The sequence below is a fragment of the Pteronotus mesoamericanus genome, unplaced genomic scaffold (genome assembly GCF_021234165.1).
Source record: "Pteronotus mesoamericanus isolate MK-2021 breed Mesoamerican mustached bat unplaced genomic scaffold, CSHL_Meso_final contig_20, whole genome shotgun sequence".
Taxonomy (NCBI): Eukaryota; Metazoa; Chordata; class Mammalia; order Chiroptera; family Mormoopidae; genus Pteronotus; species Pteronotus mesoamericanus.
Window position 1 is genome coordinate 6,317,282 of NW_026555085.1, and position 26,510 is coordinate 6,343,791.

General features: G+C 46.3%; 1 protein-coding gene across 1 annotated transcript in view; it reads left to right on the forward strand.

The window, feature by feature from the left end:
• BRPF3 (bromodomain and PHD finger containing 3) overlaps positions 1-25,875 on the forward strand; it is a 33,782-nt gene extending 7,907 nt beyond the window's left edge. The window contains exons 5-14 of the mRNA XM_054569279.1: positions 1,966-2,097; positions 4,442-4,570; positions 4,866-5,178; positions 5,902-6,204; positions 7,855-8,361; positions 11,214-11,307; positions 14,912-15,009; positions 17,631-17,728; positions 22,072-22,226; positions 23,545-25,875. Of these exons, the coding sequence (XP_054425254.1) occupies positions 1,966-2,097; positions 4,442-4,570; positions 4,866-5,178; positions 5,902-6,204; positions 7,855-8,361; positions 11,214-11,307; positions 14,912-15,009; positions 17,631-17,728; positions 22,072-22,226; positions 23,545-23,728 (2,013 nt within the window). The 3' untranslated portion in view covers positions 23,729-25,875. The remainder of the gene's footprint in view (positions 1-1,965; positions 2,098-4,441; positions 4,571-4,865; positions 5,179-5,901; positions 6,205-7,854; positions 8,362-11,213; positions 11,308-14,911; positions 15,010-17,630; positions 17,729-22,071; positions 22,227-23,544) is intronic.
• Positions 25,876-26,510: the final 635 nt, after the last annotated feature.

Consider the following 26,510-nt stretch of genomic DNA (forward strand, 5'->3'; position numbering starts at 1 on the left):
AAAAAATGTTTCATAGAAAACACACAGATTTATCATCTAAGCTGTAGTGCACAGCCTGCCCAATTGTCATAGCCTTTTAGCCACTAGCAACTGGAGCTGCTACATATTTATTGTTTTCTGCCAGGGTAGAGGCCTCCTGAGAGACTTTTAACATCTTTAATTCTCTCTCCCTCTTCATTTGCTCCATTACTGCTGCCTTTAAATGTTCCCACACTGCTACTCCAGAGACGAAGCAAGCCTTCACATGACTGTGGTACCCTTTGTCTGTGTTCTGTCTGATTTCACTTTGGCCTTTAGTAACTAGAGTACTGAGGTGCACATTTATATCTGGTCCCTCCTCAAAATGGCCCACATGCTCCCCTGAAGCCTCCCATGGAACATTAGTGACCTCCTTGCAGCTCAGCAGATCTTTTCTCAGATTCTCACTTTATTGACTGTTCGGCCACACTTGACATTTGTCTTAGAGCTTCTCTGTGACACCATTTCCCACCTCCCATACACCACAGACTGCATCCATCCCTGTGCCCATCCCACTTTTTACTCCTTAATGGTAACATTCCCATGTGCTCAGCTGCCTGCCTCTCTGCTTGGAGAACTTGTCCACTCTCATAGTTGTAAGTAACTGTGGCAGTTGCTCCAGGTTTCTTGTCCTCACCCTTGTTTTCTGCCCTTAGTTCCTCTGAGGCACAGGAACTATAGAGGTCTATGTATATGTTATTTCCTGTAACTCAGGATTGGAAACTGAATTCATTATCTTCCTCCTAGTAAACATATTTTCTCATTATTGCCATGAAACCACCCTCCTGACCTCAGATGTTCTCTACCTTATAGTTACTCTTGATTCTTCCCTCCAAAACGAGCCACAATTAATCATCCCCTAAGCTCTTTGGGGAGATTTACCAGTATATGGCCCTTTGCCTCCATTCTCCAGCTACAGTGCTCACCCGTGTACCTTCAACTTCAGCAATCGCTTTTCAGGTGGTCACCAGTCTCTTTTAATTCTTTCTTTGCTCTACTACCATTTTCCATCCTGTCACTTCCTTTTCCAGAATATATTTCTTCTCTCCCGGCAGGCCATGTCCAGGCTCCAGGCTCTCTTGCCTGGCATTTGAGGCTACTTGTAACCTGGATCCTGGGTCTCCCTAGGTTTTTGTGGTTTGTCCAGCTCCTTTCCTCTGGCCAGCCCATTTTTCTCACCAAGCAAAGAATCATTAATTCTGCCTCCATACTTTTACCCTGTGTTCCCTTCAGTTCCAAAAGAGACCTTCCTTACTGCTTTACTCACCCATGTCCATCACTACATGTGAAAACCTAGTAAGATTGCCTCCCCCAGGAAGCCTTCCCTGATACAACTTCAACCCACTCAGACCCTCTCTATTTTATATTCTCTCAACATTTTATATTTAGTCTGTCTAATCAGTTTTTATTGTCTTTTTGCTACCATGCCTTTGTTCATCAAATCCTGAGCCTCTTCCTTCCCCCAGTTGCACTGTAATTTCTTCTAGGTCTGGAATTATGTATTTGGTGGTAGTGATAGTGTTCTACAGTCAGTTAGTACAAGCTTATAGTGAAAACACTTTGTTTTCTAACCCAAAGTCAAAGCTCTTTGTGCTAGAGTCTAAAGTGAAACTCTTTCCCCCCTGAGGTGTATATTAATTTCCTTCTGAAGTTCTTTCCAGCCTTGAGGGCCACAGCTGTTCACTGGTGTCCCCAAGGGTAGGAGACGCAGTCCAAGATCTCACTTCAACAATTATTGTGCTGCAGTGAAGAGACAGTGTAATAAGGTCAGGGAAGCACAGGAAGGAAGAAGGAGGTAGAGAGGGGGCGGAAGGGCTTTTAGGGACTATGTGTCAAAGAAGGGGTTGGGACCCTCACTTGCCAAGGCTCTGTGAGGCTTCAATTGGGGAGGACTTTGGGCAGGAAGAAGGCCTCTAGTTCCCCCCTCCTTTCTCTTCCCTTCTGCAGCGAGAGCAGGACGAGAAAACGAGTGCAGTGAAGGAAGAGCTGAAATATTGGCAGAAGCTCCGGCATGACTTGGAGCGGGCCCGGCTACTGATAGAGCTGATTCGGAAGAGAGAGAAGCTCAAGCGGGAGCAGGTGAGGAGGAGCTCCAAACCCCATGCCTCTTGTTCAAGAACTTTTTCTCCTGCTGTCACTGCTACCAGGAGACCTGGAGCCCCTGCCTGGTATAAACTTCCTTCCCTTCTTGCCCAGCATTGTGGACTCCAAGGCCTGCTTGCTCTGCTCTGCTCTGCTCTGCTGCTGATAGCTACTCACTGGGAGGTGCAGCTTCTGGTGGCCTCAAGCATAAGCTTAATATATACCTGGTCCCATCCCTGGTGTTTCTTACTTGAACTCTCAGGGGTAGCCTGGACTTAAGTATTTTGAAAAGCTTCTGAGGCCATTCTGATAGACATCACCTCTGGCCTGGGAGTTTCCAAGGGTCCTCACTAGGCCCTTAAACACTTACGGTCTTGAGTCATTTAAATGTTCCAACCTCTATTCAAGGGTATTCTAAACCTCTGAATGTTGAGATAGGTAGTTAAGAATATGAACTATGGCACCAACTGCCTGGGTTTAAATCCTACCTCTGCCACTTACCACTTGGGTGACATTGAGTATGTTGCTAAATCTTATACCTCAGTTTCCTCAGTTGTGAAATGGAAGTAATAATAGAACCTTCCTCATAAGGTTGTTGTGAGGATTAGATAACATATATTTAAAGAGCATAGAACAGTGCCTGGCATATAGTAGGGGCTATAGTGTCAGCTGCCATTATCATCATTATTGATACTCTTTGCCTCCCTGAAGTGTCTACTGCAGTGCTCTACACATGGTAAAGAGCGAATACTATTCATTCAGTGAATGATGAGCCCAAACTGTTTTCTCTGATCCAGAAAGAGTAACTACTGTTCTCATGCTTCATAGGCCTGGGTTAAAGATGTTTCTTTCTTTCTCCAAACTCCCACTTCACTGTTCAGCCCCAGCACAAGACCTGAGTTTCCACCTCTGAGACTGGGCAGCTCTTGCCATACCAAGTTTGGATGGCCACAGAGGACATCTCAGGACCTTTTCCATGGATTCAAACTGTCTGCCGCCCCAGGCCTAGTTCCACAGCTGAACTTTTCTACCTGCCTCCAGTTCACAGAAATGAAAGGGAAAAGGAAGCAGGCAGGCCTGTTTTGATATAGCCAAGAGGCAGGACTTTTCATACTCTGGTCTGTGGCTTCCCAACCTTTTCACAATAGGCACACATAGTAAAATAACAATTCACAGCATACTACTGTAAATATGTGAGGCTGCTTGCTGCTTGAGGGGTAAGCCTGGAGGCCCTGGTCACTCTAGGCCAAACCAGACGTTCCAAAGGCCAATGGGATCAATATCTCAGCACACTAGGTGGGAATTCAGGCCCAAGGAACATTTTATATCATCACTGTGCTCCTTGGATGAGTTCAGACCTGGGATCAAATCTTGTCTCTTCTAGCCAGATGACCTTGGATTAGTGAGGACTCATCATATTGTTCCCAAACCTCAGATTTCAGATATTTAAAATGGGGATAAGTTTCTCCTTTAGGGTTATTGTGATAATTAACTGAGATAATATAAATAGAGAGGCAGTACGGCATAACCGTCAAGAGCACACACTGTGGAAACAGGCTCTCTGGGACTGAGTCCCAGCTCCGTCCCTTATTAGGCTTGTGACCTGGGGCCAGTCATTTAGTGTCTTTGTGCTACAGTTTCCTCTTTGTAAAATATCTTATCTGTTTCTACCTCATATACTCAGTTAAGTAAAATGGCACTTAGAGTCCTTTCTAAGTGCCAAAATTACTTGGCACTTAGAAAGGACTATAAAAGTATTAATTATTTTTACAATTGACTCTTGAACAGTGTGGGCATTAATGGCTCTGGCCCCACATGTAGCTTAAAATCCACATATAACTTTTGACTCCCCCAAAATTTAACTACTATTTGCTTATTGTTGACCAGAAGCTCACTGCTAATATAAATAGTTGATTAGTACATATTTTGTATATTATATATATTATGTGCTATATTCTTATAATAAAGTAAACAAGAGAAAAGGAAATGTTAAAATCATAAGGAAGATAAAATCCATTTATAGTTTATTGAAAAAAATCTATGTATGAATGGACCTGCTCAGTTCAAACCTATGCTATTTAACTGTCAACTGTATAATTATTGTTGCTCTAAGTTTTGGTATGGTGCTTGATACATAGGAAACATCCACATAGTGGTAGCTGTTAGTTTCTTTGCTTTAGGCTGTAAGTTAAGTGCTAGCTCCTTATAAACTGGTCAGCTTGATAATAGCCTGTGAAAACTTATTATACAAAAAGTCAAGTTATCAAGGAAAAGTTCAGTGTCTCTTTGTGGCAGGGACACTTATGGGATGGTGTCCTGATTTCTCCCCACCTCCCCACAGATCAAGGTGCAGCAGGCTGCCATGGAGCTAGAGCTGATGCCATTCAATGTTCTGCTGAGGACAACACTAGACCTGCTGCAGGAGAAGGATCCCGCACATATCTTCGCTGAACCTGTCAGCCTGAGTGAGGCAAGTTCCCCCCACCCCACTTCCTGAGTAGTGAGCCCCTCTTGAACTGGAAACACGGTCTGAGTAGGCCAGGATGGGGTTGGGTGACAGAGTATACCAAATCTGGGGGTGTCTGGTAAGGATAGTAGACTTGCCCATGGTAGGGGTCAGCAGGCCAGGGTGGGTCAGGGCTCTGGGGCTCTGAGTTAGCCCAAAATGGCCAAATCACAAAATGGGGAGGCAAGAGTGCCTGTGAAGGGTGCATCTGTTTGGCTAGTAAATGGTTGTTGTAAATGTACAGGTTTTATATGTTTAGGTTCCAGATTACCTGGAATTCATATCCAAGCCAATGGATTTTTCTACTATGAGGCGGAAGCTGGAGTCCCATCTGTACCACACCTTGGAGGAGTTTGAGGAGGACTTTAACCTTATAGTTACCAACTGCATGAAGTATAATGCTAAAGACACAATTTTCCACCGAGCAGCTGTCCGCCTGCGAGACCTGGGAGGGGCCATCCTGCGGCACGCCCGGCGGCAGGCAGAGAACATCGGCTATGACCCCGAGAGGGGCACCCACCTGCCCGAGTCACCCAAATTGGAGGACTTTTACCGCTTCTCCTGGGAAGATGGTGAGAAGCCTGAATGGATGGGGAGTAGAGGGGCTAGGAAGAGGCACAGGGAGAGAACCCAGAGAGCCAGGAATCAGGGTGGGTCTTGGGGCCGTAGGGTAGACTCTAGGGGCAAAGCTTGGGGTAGGCACAGACTGGAATACACCTCCTTGTGGCTGAGACAGTTCTAAGGATTAAAGTTTAACTAATTCACTGAGCACTTCCTCAATGGTAGAAAAGGGAAATTAGGTACTAGCTGTCTGTTTGAAAAGCTAAAACCTCAACTGAGGTCTTCCTCTCCTGAACCCCTCTATGTGGCATTGGAGCCATGGGGTAGGGGCAATGCTGCTGTATGTCTTTTCCATTTAGAAGAGTGCAGGTAGAGGACTATAAAAGGGAATTGTCTCTGAACCCCACTCTCTGCCAGCTCTCTCCTTCTTGACAGCAGCAGCCAAACAGTCACTGAGGCCAGGGGATTTCCCAGGCTGCCTCATGCCTGTTCCATAGAGCCCATAATTGTAACCGTGGACTGCTTCCTATAGATGTTTTCCAGATTTTGATTTTGTCCCTGTGGCTGCCCTGTGGGCAGCTGTGGTGCCAAGGTCAAGGCCCCAGAGTGATGTTGCTGGAAGCCACTGGCCCAGGCATTCCAGAATATTCAGCATCTGAATGATTCAGTCCCTTCCCTTTGCCCTGGGCTGAGCAAGTCCTTCAGCCCCTTCTGTCCTCCCTTCTCCCTGGCAGTGGACAACATCCTTATCCCAGAGAACCGGGCCCATTTGTCCCCAGAAGTGCAGCTGAAGGAGCTGCTGGAGAAACTGGACCTGGTGAGTGCCATGAGGTCCAGTGGGGCCCGGACCCGCCGCGTCCGCATGCTGCGCCGGGAGATCAATGCTCTTCGACAGAAGCTGGCACAGCCGCTGCCACCACAGCCACCCTCACTGCACAAGACTGTGTCCAATGGGGAGCTGCCAGCAGGGCCCCAGGGAGATGCAGCTGTGCTGGAGCAGGCCCCGCAGGAGGAGCCAGAAGATGATGGGGACAGAGGTGAGAGACAGGCATAGACAGGCATGGACAGACAGGGTGCTGGAGGGCAGGGAAGGGGAGCAAGAATTAAGCTGAAATCCTATAATAGAAGCATCTTTTCCTTGAGTTGAGGTCTGACCTTTGTAGGCAAGCAGATGCTCTTGGAGGGGATCACACTTCCACGTGTACCCAGGGATGATATTAAAAAATATTTAGCAATCAGTAGAGACCACAGTTTATCAGTCAGAGTAGATGTTGACTGTTGTGTTGGAGTAGACTCCTGGTGGCCACTGATGTGGATATACAGTTGCTGGATTGTGGGTAGGCAGGTCCAGGGAGTTTCAGGTGCTGGGGCCCAGCAGCTGTTATTAACCAGTAAAGGAGTATTTCCATTTTTGCTCCTGATATGGTCATATTGCACATACCAGTTAAATATCAACTCACCTTATACCATTACGTAGAGAGGCTCTTAGAGCAGCTCAGGTTGTGGTGTAGGGGGATAGAAAAGAAAGACTTTAAAGGTAGTCTGGACTCTGAAACTATGTCATGGCTTTGACCCCAGCTGGCCAGGTCTATAGGCCCATCCCAAGCAGAAAGGCCAGACTAAAAAAGACATCTGGGGAAGTAATTCTTAGAGACTTGGGCTTGAAATCTGAGCTGCTTCCCATTCTCTCCACTTTGCTGGGGACAGAATTGTCTCCCTCCTACCTGTCCTTGGATCTGAGCCTATGGCTTGGAAGGGCCTGTCATCCATATGTTCAAAAGGTTGGGGATTATTTCAAGAGGGAAGAGGGCCAAAGTGCAGCGAATGGCCTGTCTTATTTTAGGTTGGTAGAGAATGGGAACATGGTTGAGAGGTCACATTTGGCTTTAGAGGGCTTTGTGTTCATTGTGATTCTTCCTGACTCCCCATGTGGGAGTCAGCATGCCACTTGTATCCCCATTCCTGGAATGTGGCAGCAGAGTCATGCCCCATGGCCCAGCTGCAACATCTCCTAAAGGGTTTCAAACAAAATTCCCAGGGTTCAGATTAGGAAAGTCTTGGCTGTGGTTCAGAAATCTCAGTTTTTAAAAGTTTCAGTATGGTAGGTAAACAGATGTGTTTGGGAACCACCAATTTAACTTTTTTCCATGGCCTCATTTTTCTATATCTTAAACTTACTCTTTCTGCTGTCCTATTTGCTTTACTTGGGTGACATAAAACAAAATACATTGAAAGATGGAAAAACACTGGAGTCTAATGAGAGTTGTAGGCCCCTAATCTATGTAGCTGAGACTTACCTAATTACTGATTAAACGGGGGGGTGGGGGGTTCAACTTTCTCAGATATAGGGTAATAGTTTGTAACTCTCACGTCATCAGACTTACCTAGTAAGCTTAAAGAAAATACCCCATCTTTAGAGGTTTGGTTTCAATTGGTCTGGAATGGGACCTCAGCATTGAAACTTTTAAGAAACTTCCTAGGTGATCCTAATTCATAATCAGGGTTGAGAACTATTAGTGTTAATAAAACTTAGACCTACATTCTCTTTACTTGAGACCGAGACCTGGGATGCTTCTCAAACCTTGTAATAACCAGTCCTTTTGGTTCTTGGCTATCAGTGTCAGTATCTAGCATGTAGGGGCAGAATTTTCTAAAATGTTCAAGCAGGTTCTCTTTTTCTCTAACAGATGACTCCAAACTGCCTCCCCCACCAACCCTGGAGCCCACTGGGCCTGCACCTTCCTTGTCTGAGCAAGAATCCCCTCCAGATCCCCCCACTCTAAAACCCATCAATGATAGCAAACCTCCAAGCCGATTCCTAAAACCCAGAAAGGTGGAAGAAGATGAGATTTTGGAAAAATCACCTCTGCAGCTAGGGAACGAGCCCTTGCAACACCTGTTCAGTGACAATGGCATCAACAGATTGTCCCTCATGGCCTCCGATACCCCAGCTGGTGCCCCACTCAGTAGTGTGGGCCGCCGCACCTCAGTCCTCTTCAAGAAGGCCAAGAATGGGGTTAAGCTGCAGAGGAGCCCAGATGGGGCTCTGGAGAATGGTGAGGACCATGGTGCAGTGGGCTCTCCCACCTCTCCTGCCAGCATCGAGGATGAGCAGCACTCCCGGAAGCGGCCAAGGAGCAGGAGCTGTAGTGAGAGTGAAGGGGAGAGGTCCCCCCAGCAGGAGGAAGAAACAGGTGACCCCGCCTGTGACTTCTCTCGCTACATCTCATCTGCTTCTCTGCTTTGCCTTGCCAGCCAGAACCTCCCTCTGTTGGCCGCCTCCCTAATGGTCCCGGTGGATGCCAATAGTAGTATTGAGTGCTCCATAGCTCACAGTTGGGTCTGGCACATGAGTAATGGCTTAGGAAGGTAGACTGACTGTAAGCAAGGATTTGGAGAGGGCTAATTTGTGTCTGGGGCTCTCTTTTGTCCTGAGGAGAATGCAAAGCTGTATATGGTATAATGGGTCCTATCTTCATTTTAGTTCATTTATTCATCAGATGTTTATACCCAGCATTATTCTAGGTACTGGGCAAAAATCTCCCTCGGAGGGGAGATAGGCTAAAAGCAAGTGAATGAATTGTGTCGTATATTAGAAGTTACGGAGAAAAGTCCAGCAGGGAAGGAGGATAGGGGATGCTGGGTGGTGTTAGAGAGAGGGTGGCCAGGGGAGCCCTTCTGAGGAGGTGACATTTGACTAAAGATCTGAAGCAGTTTTGGATATCTGAGAGAGGAACATTCCAAAAACATAGACAAAGACAGACTAGCAGGTGCACTGGTCCTGGCCGTGGGAACATGCCTGCATGTCTGAGGAACGGCGAGGGAACCACTGTGCCTTCAGGAAAGTGAGGCAGGGAGACATAGGAGATGAGGTCCCAGAAGTAGGTAATGGGGTCTTGATCATTAAAGAATTCTTTATTACATGTTTAGCACCAGCTGGTTATGGGTAGGGAGTGTTAATAAGTCAGGGTCAATTCTAGCTCCAGAGGGGTTCACAGGCTAGTGGGGAGGCTAGTGGTCTCCTGAAGTGCAGAGGTGTCATAGTGCTGGACAGTATGTGACTATGTCAGGTAACACTGCTAGAGATATTCAGGGATATGAGCTGGAGGAGTTGGGAAAGCTTCATGAAAAGTTGATGACTAAGCTGGCCCTGAGGGATGAAGGCAGAATAAAAAGGAATAGACAGGACAAAGGAATCAGGCTCAGGTGTGTGGAAACAAGGACAGAGTCCTGTAAGGGACAGTTTGGAGCATCAGGAACCAAGTCTTGATGGTAAGGTGGGCCTGAATGGGCAGGGCCCTCATTGCCAGACACAGTAGTTGAGTGTCAGTGGGATATGGAAGGCCAACTTGCTTGGTGGGGAGGGCCTACTCTTGGCTGTTGGTCCTCATGTCCCTCTCATGTCCTTTTATGTGGTGGCTGTGGGCTGTGTGGCCAGTACATGCTTTTTCTGCTTTTTTCTCTTCCTTTTAGCACCTTGTTTGCAGCAGTACCTTCCCTTCCCATCTGGCCTGGCTTCCCTGTGTTAGGGTATTACATTGCTATATAGTCAAGAACTTGAGGCCTGCAGTTAGGCAGACCTCAGTTCAAATTCCATCTTCTCACCAGCTATGTAGCAAATTAATGAGCTGGTGCAAATTAAACAGGTTCTCTGAGCTTGTTTCCTGATTTCTAATATGGGCCTAGTGATACCTATTTTGCAAGGCTCTAAGGATTAGAAATAGTCTGTATAAGGTAATTGGCATGTAGCAGTAGATGGTAACAGTTATTACTGTCATTCTCTCAGCCATATCAGGCACAGCCAGACAACACGGAGAACACTGGGCACTAAAAATGAAAGGTCCTACTACTGGGATACTGGACATCAGGCTCATCCAATGTGAGAAGGCCCACTCCTTGGGAATGCAGCTAGAATCTATTCCTCCTCTGTAGTCCAACTACCTGATGCTCAGGAATACTTGTGTACATCTTTGTTGACTCTCACAAAAACAGGTGTTGGTTCTCTACAGATGAGGCACCTAAGGCACAGCTGGCACAGTGATTTAAATTGAGGTCACAATGAAAGAGGTAGAGCCAGGTCAGAGTCTGGATATCCTAACTCAGATACCTGCTCTTCCAGGTGTGACTTGGATCAGTTTTCTGGCCAATGTCCCTTAGAGCTCTTGACTTAGCTCTCAGACTTGTAGGTTGTAGTTAAGAATCGTCTAGATAAGAGAGAGTCAAGCCTTCACAGCAAGTGAGCATCATTTCCCTGAGATGAGCAGAGTCTTCATTTGCCTCCAAAGGGCTCCCTCGTGTAAACAGACTTCCTCTCATTCATACTTACTGTAATAGCATCCTCCATAAGTAAGAGTATATTATTTTCACAAAAGGAGAGACCAAGGCTTAAAGAGAAAAATGGACCTGTATTTTAGATCTCAATCTAGAACCCAGGGAATTCTGACTCCCTATTCCAGGAAGGTGTGGTCTGCTTTAGTTCTACTGAAAAGTACCCCCTCCTCAGGTCTGCTGAGCCCTGTTCAATATCTTAGGGTGTGGTTCCCACAGCCCTTATCCTGCTTCAACCTCCCCTGACACCATCCCAAAAGAATGAAGCTAGGTTGCCAGCTGTGTGGTAGACAGGGTGTGTGAGTGTTATCTGAAGAAGCCAGGCGGGTGGGCTCCCCAAGAGGCAGAGGAGACTCCCTGATAATTGAGGCTTGAAATGAGAAGCAGATCTAGGGACGTGTGAGCCAGCCAAACTGGGGAAGTCTTGGTATTTCCCTTTATAGCGAGATGACAATAACTGGAGTGAGCTATGTGCTTTTTTTTTTTAACAGTAAAACCAGAGGAAGGGAAGGGAAATGCAGTGTCTGCTCATTGCCTCAGCCAACATTTCCCCCAAACTTTATCAGGTTCCACCATCCAGGATCCATTTTCCATAGGGAAAGCACAGCCATTCTCTCCACCCTTCCTCGCGGCACCCTCACGAGGAGGCTCACACTCTGCAGTGTGGGTCGGGGTAGCGGGTATCTGCACTCAGGCTCACCCTGTGTGTTCTTGGCAGGCGTAACCAACGGCTTTGGAAAACACGCTGAAAGCGGGTCTGACTCGGAATGTAGTTTGGGTCTCAGTGGTGGACTGGCATTTGAAGCTTGCAGGTAAGAACAGTTATCTCCAGAGCTTTGTTGACAGCCTCATCACCTGTCCCTTCATTCTCTGCTCAGCTACAGATTGAACCTCCTTCAGCTTATCTCAGATATTTTCCTCCTCCCAGCCTTGCTATTTCCTGGGGCCTCTGGTCTGTAACTCTAGTAGCTCTTAGGAAAAGACAGGACCCTTGACTTAGGCCTGCTCTGACCAGGAGGAGAGGAGTGATGCTGCTGCTTTATGGCATTTGAGGAGCTGAATTTGGCTCTAGAGGGTGGGACCAGCCAAATCTCTATCGCCCAGAGAGGTTAACATTTGAGCCAGTCCCCTACCCACCCCTAGACCACTCAGATAACTCAGCCCACTGCAGACATAATTTCGCCCTTTGCCTTCGGGGGCATCATGGCTACAGCTCCTTTAGAGGTGTGGTGTGAGAATAAGAAATGAGCTGATTACCTTTTATTAAACAAAGGCCCCAGCTCTTTTATCATCATTGAGCTTGGGAGGGATGGGTTTCTTTCCCCATTCTTTTACCTGAAGGCAGGATTTCTGATACCAGAACCTTGAAGTGTCTCCCAAGTCCAGGGGTTTATTGAATTGTAAGAATTCAATAAACCTTTGAATTCTGCAAGAACCAGGGAGTGTGGGACTCTTGGAAATAAGAGAAACTTAGTGCCACAAAGGAAAAAAAAAAGAGTTATCCTGAAGGCTGACCTCATGGTCCCTTTACATGACCACTGAGTGGATTCTGGGTTAAGAGTAGAGGTAATGGTCCCAGGGGAATGAGCACCACAGGGCTATGTTGTCTGCATTTGGACTACCCCCAAGGCAGGTTCGGTGTATGTTCTGTTAAGTGCTTGTTCTACCCTGGCTGCTGGGCTACTGGTGGGGCCACCAGCTTCCCCTTGGGTCTGGACTGGTCCCTGCTGTGGCAGGTCCCAGCTCTTGGTGGTTCCTTGGAGGTTCCCCCTACTCCCGCCCTGTGCCTCAAAATTCCCCTATCTTACATACTCTTTTCCATGTTGCAGCCTCTAGAGATATAGGGAGAGTAGATGGCAAAGGACACAGTTACCAGGCATAGAGAAAAGGCAGAGATTTCAGAATCTTACAAGATGCTTCTAGCCTGCTCCTGGGTTGGAGTTCCTGATTCCCTTCAAAGACAGTGGTGCCTGGAAACCCAGTTTATTGGGGGTGGGGTAGGAGTATAGGAGTACCAAACTGTGCCCCCTACACCTTGACTAAAGGTCAAAGGTGTGTTGTCGCACCCTCCCCCCCCCCCCCCCCCTCCCCGCCCTGGTGAAAGGGCACTCTTCCCAGCTCTGAGCCACAAGAAGCAAGCCAGGCGAGGCTCTAGTTAGCCTGCCATTTCAGGCTGTGTTTTTGTCTTTGTGCAGAACACCAGTCCGGTGCCACTGATCTCTCTGGGGCCCTAACTCAACGTGGAAACAGTGCCCTTGGAAGGATCTCCTCTTTAACACAGTGGTCCCCAGTGGAATTTCAAGGTTTCAAACAGGAGATTTCAGGGGCTCGGGCTGCCATGATATTTTCCTTTCTTTTTTTCTATTTTCTACACTGCAGTGATAAATACATAAAGAACTATCTTGCTTACTAATTTGATTGGAATCATATAATCCCAGAATTAGAAAGATCCTTGAAAGGACTTCTGGTCACTAATCCTACCCTCTTCCCCACACACATGCCCCTTGGTTTATCAGTTCTGATGATTTTCGACCCCAGCCATACCCACCCTGAACGCACCTGATCTCGTCTGTTCTGATGATTTTCTGAGCAGTGACAGGGCTGCCCTCTCTTTCTATGGATTGTTCCTTCAGTTATTAATTGAGCACTTAATATGAGCCAGGCACTGTTCTAAGCACTAAGGAAATGTCTGTTCTCATGGAGCTTCTAGAGGACAGAGCTGAATGTTTAACCAGTAGACCAAATAATTACAGATTGGGCCATCTGCGTAGGGCTAGGTAACTTGGAGAGAGGCTGAAATGCAAGCCATGACTGAGTCACTTGTGCTTTTTTCTATGAAACAGGAAAACACAGACCTAGTTTTGGTGTTACATCCCATTTTATTGAGCTCATCCTTCCCAGAGCTCATCATTTGACAGTACAGCATTAGTAGTTTATTAAATTTAAAGTGAGACATTAAAATTTACTGCCTTTCATATAATATTTATTATAGAACTGCCATTTATTGAGTGCTTGATATGTGCAATACTGAGTGCTTCCTGTGTTTTAGTCCATTATATCCTCACAGCAACACGTGGGGGACACAGCCTCAAAGAGGTTGATTTACTTGTTCAAGGTCACAGTATTACTGAGTAAAGAGCCAGGTTCTGAACCCAGGTGGTCTGGCTCCATAGTTTAATCTCTTAACCACTTTGCTGGATCCTCTTTTGTTGTATTTGAAGATATCTTCCCAGACCCATGAGGTGAACTTAGTGAGACTTTCCTAATAAAACTATTAGTTCCTTATATTTTTATAAGGCCTCAGTCTCTAAGCTCTGTGACAGATTTTTGTAGGGTGAGCGGGAACTGAATCCTAAATGTGAACTGAGTGTTCTCTGTGTTTTTCCAAACAGGCCTTAATTTTGATGAGGAGGAAAAAAGTCTCAACCTACTACTAAAGGATTGTGATTCATTTAGTTCTGGTTCTGCAGGTTTTCTGTGTAAGACCATGATGAAGTTAGTTACAATTCAATAAAACAGGAGTACCCTACTCTCCAAACAGGCCTCACTCCGGCTTCCTCTTACACCACCAGAGGTTTCTTAAGCATTTCTCTTCTTGGGCAAATTATTGGCCTGTCTTTTCATAATATTTTTTAGTTGAAAAAAATTATGTAATTGTGATTTTTTTTAAGTTTGGATGAAAAGAAAGCCTTAGCCACATCATTGTTGCCCAGAGACTCCCAACTATGGTTGTACATTAGAATTGCATTGGGAGCTTTTAAAAATACTCATGTGGGGGTGGGTTCAGGTTATACCATTACTCTGGCATTACTATTCTCATTTTTGCTTGTTACCTTTTAGTCTTTGTCTAATATATATATATTTTTACCTCCTTTCAGTAACCATGTTAAGAAGAAACCTATCTCTAAGAAAAATTCAAACACATAAAGTAGGAGTGAGAAGTAGATTTTTTTTAAAGACATGTATTTTATAGAAAATTTGGGAAAGAGGTAGATTTTTGTACCTCTAAAAAACAAATTGGTGTCCAAAGAACAAGCAGTGTGAGCCACAGAGTGAAGAATTTTGGGCAGATGTGAGATGGGCCCCTCTCATGGCCCCATTGTTTAAACTAGAAGGATTGACAAGTGCTTGGGGTGACCTTTCCTCTGGATGAAATCCAAAGTTCCCAAGTAGGGGAGCAGGCATCTCTTCCTAGTTTTAGTCCTTCCACATGGATGAAATGGTTTCTCAAAGCCTCATGGGAACTTTCTGAAGTATATCATGGCTTAGTGTATTTTTAGGGGAAGGTGAGAAATCATTTGCATTGAAGGGTTTATGCAGCTCTGCTTCTTTCAGCCATAGGAGAGCAGGAGTTGGAGGTGTTAGTCATTGGAATCGCTCATTTCACCCCCCTCTTCATCCTTGCTCTGTATACAGTGGTCTGATGCCCCCCAAACGCAGCCGTGGGAAACCAGCCCTGTCTCGAGTGCCCTTCCTGGAAGGGGTGAATGGAGACTCTGACTACAGTGGCTCAGGTGAGGAGTGATGTACAGGTGGATTTTCTGGGGCAGGAGGGCAGGGTCACGGATGGCAGACCATCTACAGAACCAGTTCTGTGGCCTTGCTAGTCTTTGAGCTCCTCCAAACCCTTGGGCACTGGGCAGAGAGATGGTCTCCCTTCCCAGGTCATTCATACTCTTTTGTAACCCCTATTCAAATTAAATTTGAATTGGTAATGTACATACATGGTAACAAAAATCAGAAAGGTACAAAAAGGGTGCATAATGAAAAACCAGCGCTCCTGTCCTCAGGATAGCCACCGTTAGCAGTTTCTTTTGCGTCTTTCCAGATGTAATCCTTACATGGACAAGCCAAACCTCATGTGTATATGTAGGAGAGTGACTAGAGAGGCCTAATATATACATGTTCCTCCCATCTTTGTTTGTTTGCCATTAATAATATATCTTAGAGGATCCTCCTTTTTATCATCTGCCTAATGTCCCATTATGTAGGAGTGCCATCATTTACTTAGCCAGCCCTCTAAGGATGGACATTTCGATTGTTTTCACCAATTTGTTATAATCAGTGTTGTAGTAAGCAACCTTGTACATAAATCGTTTTGTATCCATGGGGTTGTATCTATAGAAGCAGAGTTGCATTATTGAAGGAAGTGTGCATTTGTAATCTCAGTGGATATGGCCTGTCTTCCCTCAATGGGGTCATCAGTGATAGCCTGCATCACTGAATTTCACACATGACCCTGTCATTTCATAAGATCCAGGGCTTTCAGCCCTCCCATCGTGGCACATACTCCAGCTAGTCCAAACAGTGAAATACATGGGCCTTTTCTCCTTAGGCCAAGGGAATAAAGAGCAGGGCAGGGCCAAAGGAGAGGCCTGGGTGGTGCTCAGGACAAACAGGTGCAGGGCAGGCTCTTCTCTGAGCAACTGTCCCACCCACCATGGCAGGTATGCACTGGGTGCCTGTCCTCGAACCTTTCACCTAACACACAGGCTTCAGGGCTTTTCTTCTCCTCTTTCCTTTTCCCAACTGTTTTATCTTCCCTTAGCATCACCTTTTTTCTTGTATGTGTGTTGAATGCAAGCCTGCATGTTTCACTACTGTCTGTCAGCACCCAGAAGGCAAGGCTCATGTCTAGATACAAAATTAGGAGTGGATTGGCACGTGCTTTGTCCTTCAGTTGATGACATTTTGACATTTTATTCTTGTTTTTAAAACTGCATACTTATTAAAATGATGCTGAAGGAAATTGACCTCCCACTGTTCCATTACCTTAACACAGTTGTCTTCATTTCTGTGTTGCCTTCTGTTTATTTCAGACATGTTTTTAAGAAAGTGCTAATCTTTGTTCTCTTGTATTCTTTTTTCAGTATTATCTCATACTTTCTTCATATTGATATAATCTGTATATATACCATTAGAACAGTGCATTATAACTAACCTTTCTATTGTTAGACACTTATTTCCAGCTTCAACAGTATCTGTAGTGAATGCATATTTTTGTTCAAAATCTTTTTATTTGTTTTTAAAGTTATTTTCTTCAACTAAGTTCCCAGGGAAGGAATTTACTTAGAGCAGATCGTTCATACTTTTTTTTTTTTTATGGCTCTTGAGACTTACACGAAATTGCATTCTGGAAGGATTGGCCTGGTCTGCAGCTGCCTCAGCCTTGTATGACTGCACAGCTTCCCTGCAGCCTGCCTCTCCTGCATTGGAATTTATCTTTTTGTTGTTATTGCTATTGACTCAGTAGGTAGAAGCAATACCTCACAATTAGTAGTATATTTTTAAAAATGTATAAATGAGGGTGGTAATGTTTCCTCAGAAACATATTTTCCATTCTGTGAGATTTGGACCTTTTTCCTTGGTTGAGTGTGGTCACCTCCCAGTGCCCAGTTTATAGATGTGGGGAGGGGAACAGGGGTGAACTGGATGGCCAGGTGTGGCTATGTCAGAAAAGAACTCATTTAGCAAGTGGTTTTACTGGGATGCCTGTCCCAGGCTTCTTGTTCCATGACACCTCCATCATGAGGACTGCTCACTTTGGGAGGCACAGAGGGCAGCCTGTGGCTCTGCCCAAGCTGGATGATAGTTCTTCTCCCTAGACCTGGTAATGAAGCAGTAACATCTTCCAAGGAATGCCATGGAGAGGTCAGCAAGGTATAGCCTATTGCCTGTTTATAAAGGGGTCCATGAGCTAAGAATGGTTTTTACATTTTCAGGGGATTGAAAAAAAATTTTTTTAAAGAATCATGTTTTGTAACATGAAAATTACAAAAAATTCAAATTTCAGTGTCCAAAAATAAAGTTTTATTGGGACACAGCCATACTCATTCATTTACAGATTACCTATGACTGCTTTCCTGCTGCAAAGCAGAGTTGAGTAGATGCAACCACGACCATGTAGCCCACAAACCTAAAATATTTACTCTTTGGTCCTATACAGAACAAGTTTGCCAACCTCTAATCTAGCCTAAGAACTTCTAAGGAAGGGGCAGGGAAGAGGAAGGGTGGAGGGGATGTTCCTGACTCATTCTTAGGCTGCCCCAGTGAAATGGAGGCCACAGGCAGAGGACTCCTGGGCACCATTCCAAGCCCCCTTTGGGCGCTGTCTCCTCCCCTCCCCCACCCCCAGGCAGAAGCCTCCTGATGCCCTTTGAAGATCGTGGAGACCTGGAGCCCCTGGAGCTGGTGTGGGCCAAGTGCCGAGGCTATCCCTCCTACCCTGCCTTGGTGAGTCTGCTTCAGATGCCACCCTCCTCCCTCCCCTGGGCGGTTCTGGCCCCTGTCTTGCCCCAGGGGCTTATCGGATTGGATCAAGCCAACAGACTATGGTGGGAGTCAGGGTGCCTTCCGCTGCAGAAGGGAGGGAGGTTTCAGCGCAACCTCGGGTGGGTCAAACCAGCAGGGCTCCCAGCTTGGGGAGACAGAGACTAGGGCTTTTAGGGATTTATTTGCTAATGCATAAATGTAATATGTGCTCATTGTAGAGAATTTTAAAAGCTGCTAATCGTACTTAGATATTTTATTAAACATTTGTCATGCTAAGGTTTTGGAATAGTGAGGGAAGGTATGATTATTTTCATTTTGTAGGGGAAAAAACTGAGGATCCATTTGTTAACCTGTGTCATCCAGCTAATAAGTGGCAGGGTTGAAATTTGAGCCATGGCTTAAAATGGGTGATGCCTTTGTTCTGAGTTCAAAATCATCCACAGTCCCGTCTATTCAGAAATGACCTCGATATATATCCACTCAGCCTCTTTTTTTTGGTTTAATGCATAGATATGCATATACATGAGACCATATTCTGTTTAACCTTCCTTTCACTTAACAGCATACCATATACATGCCTGTCTTATGCCATTAAACATTCTTCATCAACATAACTTAAATGACTGTGTCTTCACTTGTGCGCATGTACTTAACCTTATTTTGACTATTCCCTACTTGATCACTTAAATTTTTTTGTTTTTTTTTTCACTATGATAAATGGCCAGCAGTAAATATCATTGTAACTTTGCCTTTGTGCACATCCCTGATTATTTCTTTTTATTTATTTATTTATTTATTTATTTGAGAGGTGGGGAAAGGAGGGTGAAAGAGGGAGAGAAACATCAATGTGTGGTTACCTCTCATGTGCCCCTTACTGGGGACCTGGCCCACAACCTAGGCATGTGCTCTGACTGGGGATCAAACCAGCAACCCTTTGGTTCACAGGCCGGTACTCAATCTACTGAGCCGCGCTGGCCAGGGCTGATTATTTCTTTACAGAGAATTCTGAAGAGTTTGTTCTTGAGGCAAAGTCTATACAAAATTCTGATACAAATTGCCAGACTGCCATTTAGAAAGTTCTGGTTTACAGTCCCACTAGCAGTAACTAAAAATTCCATTTTTACCACGTTGATTGTTATTTCTTAGAACACTTTCTGTGTTGGGGAGATAGTGTCCATCTGGCCCTGAAAGATGCTGATTCTAACCTTTGGGACATGTCATAATCACCCAGGGGAAATTTATAAACAATGCAGATACTGAAGCTCCATCTTAGAACTACCAAATTAGACTCTCTGAGGCCAGACTAATGTAGATATTTTATTAAAAGCTTCCCAGATGGTCTTTGTCCAGGTTTGCATGCACACACAGCTGTGAGCTGCTCTCAGTTCATCCATGTCTGTGGCTCTTTCAAGCAGCCTATCAGGTTAAAAGAGACCAAGAACTCTGATCCTTTTTGGACAAGTGAGGAAACCATAGCTCCAAAGGTTATACAACACACTGGAGCCATATTGGAACCCAGTGTGTTCCTCACTTTCTGCCTTACTTCCTCCTTAGCAGTGGCAGGTGGCAGAATCTGCAGTCATCCAGCTGCTGAGGAGATTGTGTTCAGGGCTGTCTTCCTAATGCTCTGTGCCCTCCTGTCCCTGAGACTCCCAGCTGAGTCTTCAAAGAAATGACTAAGGCTTTGTAGCCTTCGTTTTGTTTTGTTTTCTTTTAAACTCATTGCAAGAAAAGCCTCTAAAACTAGTTTGTCTTTTTTTTCTTTCTGATTATCTTTTTAATGATACATTTTCTTTCATGATTAAAGAAATTCAACCACCACCTAAAAACCCAATTACTTGAATACAGCCTGTGTTTTTTTTTTGGTTTATGCTCTCCTGTGCTTACTTAAATATGTACAGTTGACCCTTGAATAACATGAGTTTGAATTGTCTGGGTCCACTTGCTCTCAGGTTTTTTTGTCCACAGTTGGCCTTCCATATCCGCAGGATTTCCATCGGCAGATACAGAGGGCCAGCTGTATAAGGGACTTGAGCATCCACGGATTCTTGTAACTACGGGGGTTCTGGAACCAATACCCTATGGATACCCCATGGGGCGACTGTAGTTAAGTTTTCGGACAGTCAAAAGTTTTATATGGATTTTCAACTGTACACAAGGTCAGTGCCCCTAACTGCCACGTTCAAAAGTCAACTGTACCTGTATCCACAGTGAATATAGAGTTTTTAAATTGGGGATGGGGGGCGGTTCTTGTTTGTTTGTTTGTTTTTCAAATGGTTTTTGTTTTTCTATAAAAGTAATGTAGCTGTAGTAGTTTTGGAAAAATAGAGAAAAAGCAACATAAATCACCATATTTCAACATGCTAACTATAAGTATTTTGTATTGTTCCTTCTGTTTATTGTTTACATACTACAGCTGTAGTAGTGTATGTACACGCTTAGTATATGTTTAAGTTTATCACAAGCTTTATTTCCATGTTGTTTTATAGCTGCATAACATTTGAGTGAATGGACCATTTATTATTTTGGGACACATTTGTCTCTATCTTTTTCTGTTTTCTTTTTTAAAGATTTTATTTATTTTTAGAGAGGGTAAGGGAGGGAGAAAGAGGGAGAGAAACATCAATGTGTGGTTGCCTCTCGTGCACACCCTACTGAGGACCTGGCCCGCAACCCAGGCATATGCCCTGCTTGGGAATCAAACTGACAACCCTTTAGTTTGCAGGCCAGCACTCAATCCACTGAGACATGCCATCCAGGGCTCTATCTTCTTTAAGAAGGGAGGGGAGCACACCTTAAGTGGCAGTCTTACCTTGCTTCTATCCCGAGGGACATTTTTCACCATCCACCTCATCTTCCATAAATCAACATGGCTTAGTCAAGAGGAAACATATCAGAGTATCCCAGAGTCTTGTTTGAAAATTGAGGAAGCTCAGGAGGGTTTGTATGTTGGTTTTCATTAGGACCTTTAACTTCAGTCCCAGGAGGGACACACAGGCTAGGAGATAAGAGTTTTGACGAATCACACAGCTGGGGGCAGTGAAGATGCAGTTCTTCCTTGGAGTAAACTATTAACCAGAGCACCTGCTTTCAGCTGCTTGTCGTGAGAGGGATGTAGAGGGGCTGGCAGGTACCCAAAGGTAACTAAAAGAGCAGTTTATAGTGAGAAGAGGCCCCCTGGGACAGGATCTAGAAATTAATATTGCTCCATCTCTGGGGAAGACTGCTTCCTCAGTAGGTTTCCACATCTCTCTGGCTGTAGCACACAGAGATTATCAGCCAGCTCTGGAAGAAGGGCTGTGGAGGAGGCAGTGGGCAGCAGAGGCCCAAGCAGGTTCAGGTGCTTGGTTTTAGTCCCAGCCATAGCCTCAGAGAGCTACCCCCTCTTTCTGCCTGTGATTAGCGTTTTCCTCTATCAGCTAATACCTGTCAGAGACTTCTCAACATCAGCAAGAGCATGAAGTAAGATGATGTGTGAATAATTAGGAGCTTTGGCAATTTTATCAGTGCTCCACCGAGCTCAAGAATTATTGTTGTTTATTCCACTGCACATTTTGCTGAGCCCTTGCCCTGGTGAAACATGCAACCCTGAGGATCCATTCCTCCAGTGGCCCTTGTTTCAGCCACATCATTCTTCCCTCTCCAGCAGCCCTCCAAGCCCAGTCTTCTAGCTTCTCTCTTGTCTCACCATGAAGGTGTCACACATGCATTTGGACCACACACTGGAAAGAGTTATAGTCAGACAAGAAGGTGGTGGGTAATCAGAGGCTCTGTTAGGTTAGAACCAAAGGGATGCAGGAGATGCTCTCCTGCTGATGCAGAACCTCTGTGTAGCCGTGGTGTCTGGGAAGGCCCCTGAGCATTTGAAGTGAATTGTAAGGGTTCTAAAGGAAAAACATGGCCTCCACTCCTCTTCTCTAAGGGACATTGGGAGGAGGGAGTTTGCCTCTCTGACTGGACATCGGAGACACCCCACTCAGTTCTGGCTCCCCCGTGCTGGTTTCCCATTACTTCTGTTTCAGCTCTGGGCCCTGACAGTGTGTGGAGCAAGCTTCTCTCTCATCTGAAGGACTCACTGGGCAGAGCCAGAGGATTAGAACAATGAGCTGGGGAAATAGCCAGAATTTCCATTTTGGGGTACTGAGGGTCATGGAGGAAATCCACCTCTCCATCACTTGGTTGTGGGCCCAGCCAAGACCCTGCATAGCTTTGGTGTGTGGTGGCCTAGTGGTTAGTCCCGTGGCAGGCAGCTCTGCTCACTCCATTCACCCCCAGCTGAGTGTTGTCTCCTTTCTTACCTCCAGATCATCGATCCCAAGATGCCCCGGGAGGGCCTCCTGCACAATGGTGTCCCCATCCCTGTCCCCCCACTGGATGTGCTGAAGCTGGGAGAGCAGAAACAGGCCGAGGCTGGAGAGAAGCTCTTCCTTGTCCTCTTTTTTGACAACAAGCGCACCTGGTGAGTGGGTGCTGCTGCTGGGGAAGGGGCCAGGGTGCAGCCGAGGGGCCTGACCAGGAGGCTATGCAAATTTTGACATGCTGGGGAGATGCACAGAGGGACTGTAGACTCAGTCACCCTGTCTCCTTCCGGGGGAAGGTGAGGCGTTACCTGACAGCAGCTGGCCTGCACTTGGCGCATTAATGGTAACTAAGAGCAGATTCCCTGGGAAACACTCTGACATGGAACTTTGATTCAGGAGGCTTATAAGGGAGAGCTGTGGGGACAAGGGAGGCAGCATTGGGAGAAGAAAATGTTGAACTGCAGTGCTCTCGCAACAGAGGCCTCAGCTGATCTTGTGAGGAGCTCTGGAGCTGGGTGGCTCATTAGCCTTGTCAAAAGTTGGGGCTGTGCCTTTGTACCCCCACGTCAACTAGTCACTGAATGCCTGCTGCCACTGGGGTTGGGGGCGACCTTGAGCCAAGCAGCTCCCTTGGTGGAAGGTGATTCCTGGAGAGAACTCAGCTGAGCCTCAGCTGCCCATACATCCAGTGGCTGAAGGAATGTGTGTCTCAGTCCTGGGGCCAGGTTCTGGTCAGGGAAGGGTTCAGTGCAAGGAGCTTGCACGCTCCTTGTCTGTGAGCCCCATAGGGCCTCTCTCAGCACCAGCAGGAGAGTTCTGTCACCTTTGCTTCTATAGAATAAGGAGGTAGGACTAACCAGTAAAAATGATAATAATGATAATAGCTACCATTTATTAAGTGTTTACTCGGTGCCTTTAATGTAAATTACTTTACATTATATTTTATCATTTAAATATTTATTGATCTCCCTTCCCCCAGTCCATTTTGCAGATGAGAAAGCTGAGGCTCAGGAAGCCAAGACCCCATAGTCAGACCTGGCATGCAAACTAAGATCTGACCCTGAAGACTGGGCTCTTAGCCACTTGTTAGATTCACCTGGGGATATCTTAAGAAAAACACCAGGTTCAGGCCCCCCAGGAATCAGTTCATTGATGCCTGGCATCAGCCCCTCTTCTAGTCATATCTGCCTCATTCTGCAAAGCAAGCAGGCTTAGAGCCTTCCGATGGCTTAGCCTGTCCCAGAGGGCAGCACATGGATCTGTCTTGACTCCTGGACCCTGACAACCCCTTAAGCAGAGTGAGCATCCTGGGGCCCAGAGAAGGGCCTGACCACAGAAACAGGTCCTTTGGTGGCCTTCTATCTGGTATGTCCCAGTCTGTCTCTTTCTGTGTGTCCTGATCAAGCAGGCCCTGGGGAACACCCTCATGGGACCAACTCACAACAGCTCAGGCCTCTAATTGTGCTTGTATTTTAGGCAGTGGCTTCCGAGAGACAAAGTCCTGCCCCTGGGCGTGGAAGATACTGTGGACAAGCTCAAGATGCTGGAAGGTCGCAAGACTAGCATCCGCAAGTCGGTCCAGGTGGCCTACGATCGAGCAATGATCCACCTGAGTCGTGTCCGGGGGCCCCACTCCTTTGTCACCTCCAGCTACCTGTAAGGCGGGTATGGCCTGTGTCTGTCTGCCCTGCCTCCATCCCTAGGGCACAGAGACGCTTCTCTGTGCTGGCAGCTTTCCCTTCCTTTTATAGCAGGCCAGGGACTGACTGGGCTGAGTTCTTTCCAAGGGCAAGGCCCCAGCTTTGACAAACTGCATGGTTTCCCTGGCGGGCTGCTGTGTGCCAAAAACTCCCATCTGACCTCCCTCAGGGGCTGGTCCACTGAAGAACCAGTTAGAAGTAGAAATAGCTGTGAGGCCTAGCGAGGAGATGGTCCTGGGCTTTTCCTCAAGGGTTTGCCTGGCCCCCTCCACCTCACTCCCAGTTAACTACACCTCAGGGCGAGCAAGGCTCTGACGTTGACCACAGAGGTGCTGTGGATACACTAGGGTCCCATGGGGAATCTCACTGAGCTCACCCACACTCCCCTTCCATCCCCCACTCTCACACCTCTTTCCCATCCCATCTTCTGCACCTCTGCCCAGTCTTTTTCCCAGGTTCCTTTTCCTTCTTTCTCTTGTGCCAAACTGACAGAAACCGTCACCAAATTGGTGTTTTTATTTTTATGTTTCATCCCCCTTGAGGCCAGCTGCTATGCTAGGTGGGTGCCTCCTCCTGGCTCCTCAAGGCCCAGAACAGAGGCCAGCCTGTCACTTGGGTGACCCGTCCACCAGCACACACCCCCCGCCTTCGTGCTGTTCCTCCCCCCGCTGACCTTCACACCGGCAGATAGGCAGCTGAAGCCAGACTGTGAGAGCTTGCCCCCTTGGATTGAGGCAGGTGCCCTCCTGCCCTCTCCTTGTCTTGCCAAGAGGCAGGCTGAGGCTGGGTGGGCTCCAGCAGACCAGCCTCAGTGGACAGATGTATGAGTGTCCTTCTGTCCACTTGGATGTTGAGGGTTATAGGGCAGAGCTGGGTCTGCCCCTTCATTCTTCTCCACCCCTCGTGGGCTCTACCTTTCCTGCAGCCGCGGCCTGTAGTCTCCCTGTCCACCACTGTGGATGGCGTGGTGCCTGCAGTCCAGCCTCCCCCTGTCCTGTGCTCTGTCCCATGCAGCCTCTGCTGCTCTGCTTCCCAACTGCAGGGAAACCAACACTTTTACTTCTGACACTCTGTCCCCTTCCCTCTCTCCCCAACCTCCTCCACACCATCACCTTCTCAAAAACGGAAGGAAAAAAACTGTGAAATGGGGACTGCCGACTGACAAACCATGACTTTCAGAGGCTTCAGTGTCTGTTCTCTGGATGTTTCTTTTCACTTCTTAAGCACCAAAGTCACAGGGCCAGGTTGCAGGCCACTGATTGCCATGTTGATTTTTAACCTGATGTTCTTTTTAATTGTTTTAAAATTTTCATAGAGGAGTTTTGGACAAAATGAAGTCACTGGGGAGATCACTGCCATTTTTACAACACACGAGTTTTTAAAAATATAACCAACCAACCACCACAACTTCTTATACATTTGGGACACGAGCCAGAGTTTTAAAGGGAACCAACAAAACTCTATAACACAAAGGATGGGGTTTTGGATTTTGTACAGTACTAAAGACAATACAGCATATGGCTAGGGAAGGACATGGTGTATATAATTGTAAAATATTGTTCTAAATTATTCGGGCCTATAGTTTCCATTACAGGAGTCCTCCATTGTGTGGCTGAGTATTTTAAGTGCACACAGTGTGGTTTGTTTAAAGGAGCCAATGCACCCCCTCTCCCCAGGTAGTCAGTGGGCTGTGGACTCTGTGACCTTTGTCTCAACCTGTGTTGTAAGATCTTGGGGCTTTCTCTATTTCCCTTCTTTCTGTGTCTATCTCTTCACTCTGACACTTTCTCTTAGTGTCTCTCTCTCTCAATCTCTCAGTCTCTCTCTGAGTCTCATTTTAAAACTGCTCTTTTAGAACAGGAAATGGCTCAGATCCTGCTGTGGCATGGGGCCTATGTGTCTCAGTCGCGTCTGCTGTGAAGCACACGATGCTCTATTTATTGTAGAAAGTGACTTTATTTGCTTTCTAGAATTGTTTATAACAGATGGTATAAGAGAGGTAATAAACAGAGAAAAATCTATGCTTGTAAAGAATACAAAAGTTAATTTTACCTACTATAATATGACTGTCTGAAATTATTTTCTCTCTGAGAAATAAATGTTCTAATGGGCAGCAATTGCTGTGTCATGCTTGGTGTCATCCATGGGTGCCTGCCCCTCTCTTCTTAATTTCTGTAGCCCACTCCCTCCTCAGAAGGCCTGGAGCCATTAAGAATGGGGTTGTCTAGCTGTTGCAGGCTCCCAGCTGGAGAGGGCTCTGTCAACCCCTGGGACCAGTGTGAAGATGGACTCTGACATTGTTTCCATCCCAAACAGCACTGCCTGCTGGGAGCTATGGAAGGTCCAGCCTAGCTCCCATGCCTCAGCTTCCCTGTTCCTTCATGCCTCTATTCTTTCAGGAGCACGTGCTCTTTTAGTGGGAGAAGGACACCTCCAGCACCTGTTTACCACACTTGTGGGGTTTGACTCTAGGGTGCTCACACCTCCTTTGCCATTGTCTCTGTTTCCATTAAGGATCCTTAAACCTATCGGGTCTTCATTCTGCATATGAGGAAACCTACCAAGATTAAAAGCCTTGTCCAAGCTCAGCCAGCCAAGAAATGGTGGCAGAATCCTGGAACAAGGATCTAATCAAGGCTTTTCTCATAAGCTGCACACATTTCAAGGCTATGCCAGCTTATCCTGCACCTTTCTCCCCTCCCTCCGTGTCTGTGACACCAACATTTCTGGAGAGGAACATTG